The 12,385-nt window shown below is 26.8% G+C and overlaps 1 protein-coding gene and 1 long non-coding RNA gene across 2 annotated transcripts; both read right to left on the bottom strand.

The window, feature by feature from the left end:
- Nucleotides 1–1,691: 1,691 nt before the first annotated feature.
- LOC107016259 (vacuolar iron transporter homolog 1-like) lies at nt 1,692–2,741 on the bottom strand. Its single transcript, XM_015216747.2, has one exon. The coding sequence runs from the start codon at nt 2,688–2,690 to the stop codon at nt 2,001–2,003; it is 690 nt and encodes a 229-aa protein (XP_015072233.1). The 5' UTR covers nt 2,691–2,741; the 3' UTR covers nt 1,692–2,000.
- Nucleotides 2,742–6,888: 4,147 nt separating this feature from the next.
- On the bottom strand, nt 6,889–9,898 carry LOC114076773. The gene is made up of 5 exons (XR_003577788.1): nt 9,723–9,898; nt 8,940–9,030; nt 8,692–8,782; nt 7,793–7,865; nt 6,889–6,913 (listed from the first exon to the last, which is right to left on the bottom strand). It is a non-coding gene; the product is annotated as an uncharacterized LOC114076773 (long non-coding RNA).
- Between the last annotated feature and the right edge of the window lie 2,487 nt (nt 9,899–12,385).

Genomic DNA, 12,385 nt, shown 5'->3' with positions numbered 1-12,385 from the left:
TATATATATATATATATATATATATATATATATAAAGAGGTATTGAATACATAATTTAGACGTTATAAAATTTATCAGATTATAAATATGTGTGTCGCCCAATAGGTACTTATCACATGTAACTTGTAAATGTATATTTGTCCTCTTCATTATTTTATTTTTTAAGGTGCGTAAATGAATGATAATGAATAAAACAAAAATGGGTTTTTATAATTATCACTCATTACGCTATTTAAAAAAATAAAAATCCTATCAAAATCATGATTATCAAAGTAAATACGGGAATGAAGTGACCAAAACCTCAAAAAAAGATCGCAAAAGACATAGCAAATTAATTTTGGTGTGAAGAATTGTTTCGCTTAACTGATACTGAATCAGTATCATATATTATTGTATTCGTATCATTAAAGATGATAATCAAGTGAAATTATCAGTTTTAATGATATAATAACCATATATGATACAGATTTAATATAAATTAAACGAAAATTATCAGCATTAATGATACCGATATAATATATGATACTAATTTAATATAAGTTAAGCGAAAATGATCAACCTTAATGATACCAATACAATATAGAATACTGATTCAGTATCAATTAAGCGAAAATTATCAACTCTTTACATAAAGTATGAGTTGTAATTATTCATAACAAAATAGATTTCAAAAATTACTTTTGAATTTGGGTTTATGAATTTATAATTATTTTAAATTTTATAACCCAGTTATCTTAGTTTTCCCTTGAATCTATCCGATATCTTCTTTAAATAAAGTAACATGCAAAAATAAAAGCTTAAGTTTTGTTTTATAGCAACAATTAAATTAAATTAAATTAAATTCTTATACACCTCAATAATTTACTCCTAAAAGAAGAGTCCGATCCTTGCAAGACTCCATTATCAGAAAAAAGAAAAAAAGAAAAAAAAACGCTGAGTTTAAATATAAACATTTTTAGCTCAGTTTAATTAATAATAATGTTGGGATGGAAGAAGGATAATGCAAGTTCTTTCTAAAGCTTATATTAAGTGTAGATTAACGATTTTAAATATGGATATAAACCAACATATTCATTGTAATTTTTATAAAGAGATTTAGAGGACCTAAAAGATAGAGTGTATATTAACATGATCTTCACTTCAAAAATAAAGTAACTATTTCTAATAGACTCTTTGGTCGGCTAAAAAAAAAGGTCCAAAAAAGAAATAATGAAAATAGGGAAAAGAGAGTTACTTTATGCTAGCAAGTTGCTAATTCATATTAATACCTTTCATGTCAAGCTAATGATTTTAAACAGTATCACACACAATCACACATGAATAAAAATATATATAAAAAGTGTTAAATGATTAGAGAATTTGATCAGAATTTGATTTAAAAATTAAAAAAAATTATTTCTTATTTTAAAATAAATTAATCTCTTTTTCTATTTTTTCATGTAAAATATATTAGAGTTAAAAGGATAAATATATTTTAAAAGGTGAAACAATATAGAAAAGTATTACAAAAATTTCTGGCCAAAAAAACCTTTTTTTCCCAGAAGAAGAAGAAGAAAGAACGAAACAAATCCCAAGTTATATTTTTTTTTAATAGAAATCCCATGTTTTTATAGAACTAATTATTTGCCTTATAATATGATGAATTGATGATCATCAAAAAAGAAGAAGAAGAAGAAGGAACGAAATAAAGATTTTTAAGGATGGAAATTAATATATATTATCATATTATATAATGATACATGCATACATACAAATATTATAAGAATACATAGAGACCTATATATATATATCCTAGCTATATATAATAACAAATTCTAAACACAAAAAAAAAAGTATTATTATGGCATTATGCCACAATTAATATTTAGTAGCGTATATAACTAGATAAAACACGATTCAGCAACAGACAAACTCAGTAGCTTAATGATAAAATCCACCGGCTAAAGTTATTTAGCAATAGATTATCAAAAAACTATGAATAATTTGGTAGCTAATTCCAGTTAAAGACCACTAGAACCAATCAATTTAGTCAAGCCATAAGTTATAGCCATGGCCAACCAACCTCCAAACAAAACCCTAGCAGATGACTTGATTGCTGGTGCTTTTCCCAACACAGCACCTAACCATCCAAACACCATTAAAGCTATGGTGACAGCAGCAACAACAGCTCCAATTCTCACTTTATAATCTCTTATAAAAGATGCAGCCAGTAATGGCACAATTGCACCTACTGAAAATGCTAGAGCTGATGCTGCTGCTGCTTGTGCTGGATTAGGCAAGTCATTTTGTTCTTCCTCGTCCTCGTGATCTCCTTGGATTTTATTTCTTCTCTTATTATCTCTCTTCATTTGAGCAATTTCAATATCGAGCTGAGAATAAACGGAGACAAATTCTCCTATGGCCATAGAACATGCGCCGGCCACTAGGCCGGCGAATCCAGTAAGGATCATGACTTTGATGTCCTTTTTGACAGCACCAATTCCCATCATTAATGATGCGGTTGAAACCAACCCATCATTGGCTCCGAGCACAGCTGCTCGGAGCCATTGAGAACGTTTCGAGTAATCAAACTCTTTTTCTTCAGCTTGTTGATGATCTAGGCTTATTTGTTGTTGCTCCATATCATGATTCATAGAGAGAGTGAACTTTGATTCTTGTTGAGTGTTATTACTTTCTTCATTTAATGCCATAGTTGTTTGTTTGTTTTTTATTTTGGATGAAAATGTGAATAAAAATGAATTGGAAATAACTAATTTATAGTAGAAGAAGAGTGAAGAACAAGTAGTTGATTGTGCTTGACACACGCCAATAATGTACTAGTGGAGGAAAATGTGGGGACTTTTCTTTTTTTTTCTTATTCTGTGTCCGAAGCTCACATTAGAATTCTGACTAAACCTACTCAAATTTCGTACTGCAAAACCCATTTGGAGGTGGAGAGATTAAAGGTAAAACACTCTTAGTACACCACAAATTATGTTGGTAAAATGTGGGGACTTGTATGAGCACTAACATATAAATTAGTTATTTCCAATTCATTTTTATTCACATTTTTCATCCAACTATTCACATTTTTTTTCTTTTTCTTTTATTCTTACGATGGAGTCTTGCAAGGATTGGACTCTACTTTTTGGAGTAAATTATTGAGGTTTATAAGAATTTAATTTAATTTAGTTGTTGCTATAAAAATTTGCATGTTACTTTATATAAAGAAGAATGAAAGAATGGTTTCTTTGATATACTTTTTCTTTTTTTTCCAAAAGAAAGTCCTTTTAAGGAAATAGTTAAAATGCTGTCCTTTAATTTTTTTTATCATTTCTAGTTCACACAACATCTACAAAAAGACCAAAATTGCTGCTGAAATTAATGATAAAATGTTTGTAACGATATTTAACTTATTCATAACTACAAAGAGATCTTAGAGGGAGAAAAAAAAGGGAAAAACTAAAGATGAAATAACATAGAAAAAAAATCATTTTGGTTAAATTTTTTGGCCAATTTTTTTTTTTCAAAATTAAAATCTTTAACATGAAAGAAGAAAATGGTTTTCTAATTTTTGTGCTAAGCTAGGGATTGATTTATCATTTATGTGATAAAAAAAGAAAACTTTAAGGCATTGAGTTGCACCAAAATTAGAACGTCACCACGAATAAGGCATGACAAATAAAGATAAGAAAATAAAGTCTTAAATAATGGAGAAGTTTTTATTGCCTTTTGTCCTCAATACTACTCTCTTGAGTTTTATGTCCATATATATTTTGAAGAGGACAAATATATATTTATAAGTTACGTTATAAAAAAAAGTAATCGCTAAAGTTATTTTTTAAAATTCCCTTAGTTTGTTCTTTTGCGATCTTGTTTTGAGGTTTTATTCACTTTATTTCGGTTTTTACTTTGATCAACCATAATTTTGGTAGGGTTTTTAATTTTTTTAAATAGCATAACGAGTGATAATGAATTTTTTTTTTTGTTTTATTCATTATCACTTATTTAGGCACCTTGAAAAAACAAAATAATGAATAGGACAAATATACACTTACAAGTTACATGTGATAAATACCTAGTGGGCAACACATATTTCTAATCTGATAAAATTTATAACGTCTGAATTCTGTTTCAATGTGTCATATAAAAAGTAATGGCTAAAGTTATTTTTTCAAACTCCCTTAATTTGTTCGGTTGCGGGGGTTGTTTCAGATTTTATCCACTTTATTTATGTGTTACTTTGACCAAAGAGGCTCATAATTTTTATAAGGTATTATTTTTTAAAATAGCATAATGAGTGATAATGAATAAATTTCAATTTATATTTTATTTAATATCACTCATTTGCGCACATTAAAAAAATAAAATGATGAGAAACATCACCAAAATCATAAGCCTCTTTGATCAAAGTATATACAAACAAATAACAAATCAGTTTTGATTTGTTATTCAGCTCACCTATAAATATAAAAAAATAAAATAAATTTTAATTGACCTCCATGAATTTTGTTATAGACATTTTCCTATTCCTAATTTTGGTGTAACTGAATGTCTTTAAGTTACTCTCTTTTTTCACAAAAACCAATCCCACAAAAATTAGAAAATCATTTAACTATTTCATTAAAAGGACTTTCTTTCGGAGAAAAAAAAAAGTAATCAAAGAAACCCTTCTTTGATTCTTCTTTAAATAATAATAAAAAACAATACAAGATTTAATTTACTAAATAAATTATTCTTTTTTTTGTTATATATTTTTTGAGAGTTAGAGCAACTTTGTTTTAATGATAAGTATATATAATTACAAATAATTGCAAACTTTTAATTGTAAACAAACTCTACGATAAAAATATCTTTTCGCAATAATAAATATGTACATTAATCGAAAATATTAAAGATTTTACCAATATTAGTTGATTGTCATTTAATCAAATATCGCTATAGACTTTAGAGACATTTATAAAGAATATAAATATCACTAAAAATGCATATTTAATGATAATTAATTATCATTTATTAATTGTTGCCAAGTATATTTTTGATGTAGCCAAGAGTATATTATGTATTCAACTATTGTGAAATTAAGTGGAGAATCACGATTACTTTTTTCTAGAAGTGGGATGAAAAAATAAAGAGAAATTTTGAAAAAAAGATAAATTAATTAATGTATGATTTACTCCAAAAAGTTGTCAAGTTTAGTCAGTGGAACCACGCAAGTTTAAATATCATTATTATAAAATTAAAGAAAATAATGATCCATATACTTCTTTGATTTAATTTTATTTGACCCCTAATCTTATATAAAGGTTTATCTTATTTACTTATTTTAGCAAATTAAGATCGTTTTAACATTATTATTTATAATTTAATTCTTACTATTAAATAACTATATAAAATACAATTAGTCAAATATTAAATCTCATTAATAAAGTTAATTATTAGCAAAAGAGGCTAAAAGAGGCTTTGGCTTATTAGTACCATTCAAAACTTTATTATTATGTATTATGTATTTTCTTTCATTTTATATTATTTGTTATCAATTGACTTAGTACACTTATTTTGCTACTAATTAACTTTATTAATGAGATTTTATATTTGACTAATTTTATTTGAAGTAATTATTTAATAGTAAGAATAAGGATTCGGCTCCTTTTTATTTTCCCAAGTTCTAGTTTAGATTAGTGATACATGTCATAGTTTAGAATTATTTGTTGAAATTTAATTGGTTAAAACAACGTCCTAATCATAGTAATTTACTTTCATATATTTACTTCTTAAATAGTATTGCAATCCAATTATTTTAGATTTACATTATATTATATTCTTCATAAATATATTTAAAAGAATTTCTTTTCTTAATTACTTGAGTAATTTTTTGCCGATTTTTTACTTTTTTCCTTAACTTTTTCTCAAATAATATTTCTCAAATTAAAAATTAAAAATTGTGATCAAATGTTTTTTTATTTCAATTTTAGGAGTAAAATAAATTTTGTCACTCAACTTTAAATTATTTTTTACTCCCTAAATGGAGTCCATATTGCTCTAATAGACGTTGTAGCTCTTAATACTTTATTAGAATAATAAAAAGTTTAATTGTACTATAATTTTTTCCCGAAAAAACTAAAAATATTTAGCAAAGTTTTAAATATGTATGCACTCGGTAAAGAAAAGTTTTTAATATATTTAAAAAAAATATAATGGATTGTAAAAATATTTAAGAAGTAAATAACTATTGTTATAACTTTATTTTAATCAATTAGATCTCAATAATTAATTCTAAACTAAGACATGTGTCTCCAATTCAAGCTAGAACTTACGAACAATGGAAAGAAGAGAAATGAAGAGGGACCAAATCCCTCTATATTTGTACCCTAATTGGCTTCTATATATGATGTCACTCTCTCTACTTAAATAAAATATAATGTACCCTTTAAGAAAATAAACAATTTTTTTTAATTTTAAAATTCATACCTAAAATATTTTTTTTGTTGTGCATTGATCTTTTCGGCTCTAATTCTTTTGATGGTTGTTGGGATTCTTTTTCAATGTGTGTGTATAGTTTTACTTTGTTTTTAACAATTTATGACATTTAAATTAATTAGGTTTTTTAAAGAAGCTATTGCTATTTAGAGATTTTTTTTTAACTTTACATTATTTAAATGTGTTTTCCACCTACCCTGATTGAATGAATCATTGTTTCTGCTATACTTCAAAATTTTACTACTTCACTTATTATCATTATTAGGTAAAATTCATACATTTAAAGTTAGTGCTGAAGATTGAATTTCTTTTTGTATTTGTCAATCAATTTAACACAGGCTTAGAAATAAAATATAGTCAAATAAAAAAATATATTCAAATATGACCAAAAAAAATAAGAGACTTACCTCAGTTGTCTCTTTTTTTTTCCTCATTTACTCCAAAGTTTTACTCCCTATTATTGACAAAAATACGAAGGAAGTTCAATTTTCAGCATTCTCACTACAAATCTAATGAATATATTCGCATATGATAGATGACACTTTGTAGATTAGATTGTAAATTTATTATAAAGTTTTTCTTTTTAAATTGTAGTTCAATATAATTCATATATAAAAACACGTTTCATTATACAGATTTTATCAGAGAAAAAATATATAAATTTTTACAAATTAGTTATTTAAGAATTTTGTAGATAAAATTATTTTAGGTTGTTTATGACTTGCAAATTTGTTATGAAAAATTTCTTCTTAATAGAATCTCTATGTAAAAATGCATTTAATTGTACAAATTTTATCAAAAAAGATATACATAAGTTTTTCACAAATTTGTTATTCAAGAATTTTGTAGATGAGATTATTTTTTAGTTTGCTTATGAGTTGTAAATTTGCTACAAAATTTTTTCTTTTATATTTTACTTCGTAGCATTCATATGTGAAAATGCATATCACTTTACAAACTTTATCAGAAAAAATATACATAATTCTTTTACAAATTTTTTATCCAAAAGTTTTACTATGTCTTTCATAATATCAAAGCAAATTTAAAGAAAAATGCTTCTATCTTCTCTCGATTCTATTCTCAACCATTCTCTTATTAATTTCTTCATAGTAACAAAAAATGTCACTAAAACTGTCAATTGAACTTTTCAGAGAGAAAATCACTAAAGTAACCGATTTTAATTATTTTACAGTTTAGGAGAGTTAGATTCAACATGAAAACAACCTCATTAACATCATATTTTATGGATATAGAAAGATATAAATTATAATCACTGTCAACTAAATTATTTTTTTTTATTAATAATAAGATAACTATTTTATAAAGGACTCACCTTTGTTTGAATAACGATAAAGATGCAATGACATGATCATCGTTTGACCGATAAAATCTCTTCACAAGAAAATCTACAAAATGTGATGTTCTATTTGATCACTGCTTCAAATTTGTATAAATTTGTAGAATGCACTATGAACAAATTTGATTGTACCAAATGTTTTCAATTGCGAAGGGGCTAAACAACATGACAGAAAAAACAAATGATATATCTAGTTACTTAATCAGCTAAACAAATTATGAAATCTAATTAAGGTATTGTACATCTTCATGACTTGTGACTGTGAATGTAAATGTGATCCTAAGGTATACAATCATAAAATAAATGAAGACAAAATGTTAATGCAATTTTAATAGGCATTCGTGAGTTGATTGAGAAAATATTTTAAAAAACTCAGTTTTAAGATTCTCAACACAAATTTAGTGAATATCTCTTCACATTATAAATGAAACTTTGTTGATGAGATTATTTTTATATTACTTGTGGATTATTATTTTTAATATTTAAGTCCATAACAATTTTGTATAGAATTAAATTTCATTGTATAGATTTCATCAAACATACAAAATTCTTTTACAAATTTGTTTCTCGTAGGTTCTAGTATCTTTCATGGTATCAGAGCAAATTCAAAAAAGTCTATTCATCTTTTCTCGATTCTCTTTTCTATTACTTTCATTTCTTCATAGAAGTAAAAAATGAAATAAAACTTTTCAATTGAGTTTTAGGGTGAGAAAATCATTAATTCTAATTACATTTTCTATTTAACATATCTTATTCACATGAAAATAACATCATTTTTCATAAATCTAACAACAAAATTCAAATAGAAAATTTAATTTTATTTTAAATAAAAAAATTAATTAATTATAAGATAATTATTTCGTAAGAAGACTCACCTTTGAGAAGATGCAACGACATAGTCACTGCTTGATTTTCTTTCGATAATTTTTTTTTAGAAATAGGATCTACTGCCTCACATCTTCAGATCTGTGAAGTAAAGTTTAAGAAAAATATATCTTATTCACATGAAAATAACATCATTTTTGATAAATCTAACAACAAAAATTCAAATAGAAAATTTAAATTGATTTTCAATAAAAAAGTTTAATTAATGATAAGATAATTATTCCGTAAGAAGACTCACCTTTGAGAAGATGCAACGACATAGTCACTGCTTGATTTTCTTTCGATAGAATTTTTTTAGAAATAGGATCTACTGCCTCACATCTTCAAATCTGTGAAGTAAAGTTTAAGAAAAATATATAAAAGTAGAATATACTGCATCACTACTTCAGAACTGTGAAATGATGTTTAAGAAAGATATTTAAAAGTAAGATCTATTGTATCACTGCTTCAGATCTATGAAATAGTTTCCAAAAAAAGTATATAAAATTAGGATCTATCATTTTACTGCTTTAGATCTATGATGATGTCTCAGGAAGATTTATAAAGCTAAGATGCACTGTCTCACTACTTCAAATCTGTAAAATAATGTCTTAGAAGTATATAATAAAGTAAGATCCACCGTCTTACTGCTTCAGATCTGTGAAATGGTGTCTAAGAAAAACATACAAGTAAAATCTATTGTTTTCTTGCTTTGGATCTATGAAATCATGTCTAAGAAAGATATATAAAAGTAGGATCTTCTCCCTCACTACAAATTTGTGAAATGATGTACAAAAATATATAAGAAAAAACGAAGATCTACTTTTTAGTGCCTCAGATCTATGAAATGATGTCTATTAAAAATATAAAAAAAAATCTACTACTTTCCTGCTTCAGATCTATGAAATAATGTCTAAGAATGATATATAAAAATATGATCTACTGTCTCATCACTTCAGATATGTGAAATGATGCCTAAAAGATATATAAAAATTGGATCTACTACATCAGAGTTTCAGATCCGTAAAATAGAATCTATTACCTCACTGTTTCAGATCTAAGCATCCTCTTGATATAAGAAATTTCAATTGCAAAGGGATATGAGTTACATGACACAAGAACAATCTATATACCTAATTATATTAACAAGCTAAAGAAATTATAAAATTAAATGTTTTGAACAATTTCACTACTTGTGGTTGTGAATGTAAGTATGACGCTAAGTCACACAATCAGAAAATGAATAAAGAAAAGAAGTTGATGCTATTTATAATAGGTTTGTGTGAGTTGATTGACAAAACATGAAGAAAGTTCAATCATTCACATCCTCACGAAATATTTGGTGTATACCTCCTCACATGATAAATGACACATTGTAGATAAATTATTTTTAAATTTTTTATAAGATGTAAATTTGTTACAATATTTATTTTACATTTTTTCTATAGAATTTTATATAAAAATGCATTTGATTGTACAGATTCTATCTGAACATAATTTACAAAAAAAAAAAAATTCTTTAATGGTTCTATGATATCTTTCATGGTATCAGAGCAAATGTAAAGAATTTTTCATCGTTTCTCGATCATCTTCTTTACTTCTTTTCTTTCATTCATTTGTTGGTAGTAGGGTTATTTAAAATCAAACCAAAATCGATAATCCGCAAGAAAAAAATTATTGATTTATCAATAATGAGTTATTGATTTAACATTTTTTATAGCAATTATAATTTTTTTGTTATTGGGTTATCAATTCTTAATGGTTTGAGGTTTTTTCTTAATGGGTTAATCGATAACCTAATAGCAAATTAAATAATTATATTTATAATATTTTGTATATAAAATTGCTTATTTAAAATTTTATTTTATAATGATCCCAAACGTCGTTATTTATAGAGAGCAAAACATCGATAATAACTGGACTCCACTCTCCCGATAGAGTGGGATTATGCGATAAGGCGGCGGTGCTCCAGAGGAACAAGTAGCTCTAGAGCAAGAGGGTTGGGGGTGAGGGGGGGGGGTTAGAACTTAAATGAGGCAAAATCTTATTTTTCTCTTTTTCACCAAGTGCCAAAAAAAAGAGATGAGGATCACTCTAGAAACCTCAAAAGGCTGCTCTAGGCTTGGGAAGGAAAAAAGAAGAGATTTCTAGTGCAAAGATGATGAAAACTTGCTGAATTTCTATCAAATTAGCCGTCTCGTTGTCCGAAAGCCAAGATTCAAGCTACAATACCTCTGCAGTTGTTTGACGTCCAAGTAGGCTAGACTTACTCAATTGAATAGTCGTAAATTTATGCTCACTGCGTAGTATAATGTTAATTAACAATAAAATCCATGTTTAGACCTTCGAGCACAGAAAAATGGATAATTGTACATGAACTCTAGTTGCTAAGGATGACGTGAACTGTGGGGAACAACCTTGTCCTACAAACAAGGATTAGGTGATGGTTTGATTTCCTGTTGTGTGATGTGCAGGTATACTGCTTCATTGTCTGCGTGCATGTATATGAATAAAGAATGTGGATCATAAATAATGAAATGATTATATGTGAATAATACATGTCATGAACATGTTACTTGATTGTATGAGACTATAAGTACTGTGAGTTGTGGGTGTGATTGTAACTGTGGTTGTACTAACTGAATTGAGTGTCATGTTTCGATATATATATTGAATTTGGTGTCATATTTCGACACATATATTCTCGGTCGAATATCACGTTCCAACACACATGTATATTGAATCGTGTGTCACGTTTCAAAACACTAAAAATTTAGGCGTGGGTTCCATGAGAGAACCAATTGTGATGATTATGTTCATATCTAATTGACTTGAAAATTGAGAAATTGTAGGTTTACCTAAAATGATAATTGAATTGTGCATATTTTATATGTATGTTTACCATATGGTAATTAAATGATTTATATCTAGTTAATTGAAATTGATTGTGAATGAGTGGGCCTACAAATATGTAATTTGGTTAGTAGAGATCGAGAATCCATGTATTATTACAGAATATGGTTAAAAGGGTTGTAAGTGTTCTTGAATAATACTAGTTAGATTTTACCTTGGATAGGAGGTTCATATTTGAAACAGTTGGCAAACCTGGATAGGGTATAATGTGTAGTCAAGGGTTAATTTATGGTGCAAAAAAAGTGAGGGTGTGTTGTGAGTGATTGGCCGGGTTGATAGTGGTTGTATTCGAGAACTCATCCACGAGTTAGAACTATTAGACTATGATTAAGAGCGAAGCGACTTAGGGGGTTAGAGTCAAGTGTTATGATACGCTTAAGGTATATGCTAATGGTTAATGTGGGAGGATAAAGTTTGAGAATGTACTTTTCTATTACATGTTTTCTGATGGTTGATTTCTTCATATTATGTGATGCGCATCGAGTTGACCGATAATGCCTACCAGTACCTGTGGTTTGTACTGATACTGCTCTTACTAAGTTTGACATAGTCTTATTGTAAGGTCAACAATATTTCAAAGGTGAAGACAGAGACAATCACCAACAACTTCTACTTTTTCTTTCATGTGGTGGAAGTTGTGTCGTTAGTTACCGAATTTTATATATTGTAATCGTAGAAGCTCTTGTACCTATTTAAATTAGGAGTGTGTTCGGTATGAAGGAAAACATTTCTCGAAAAATATTTTTCAATTTTCTCATTTTGGTTGGGCTAAAAGTTTTGGAAAATTTTTCT

Source organism: Solanum pennellii, chromosome 4 (genome assembly GCF_001406875.1).
Source record: "Solanum pennellii chromosome 4, SPENNV200".
Lineage (NCBI taxonomy): Eukaryota > Viridiplantae > Streptophyta > Magnoliopsida > Solanales > Solanaceae > Solanum > Solanum pennellii.
The sequence above is the reverse complement of the archived record's forward strand: the minus strand, read 5'-3'. Positions and strand labels throughout refer to the sequence as shown.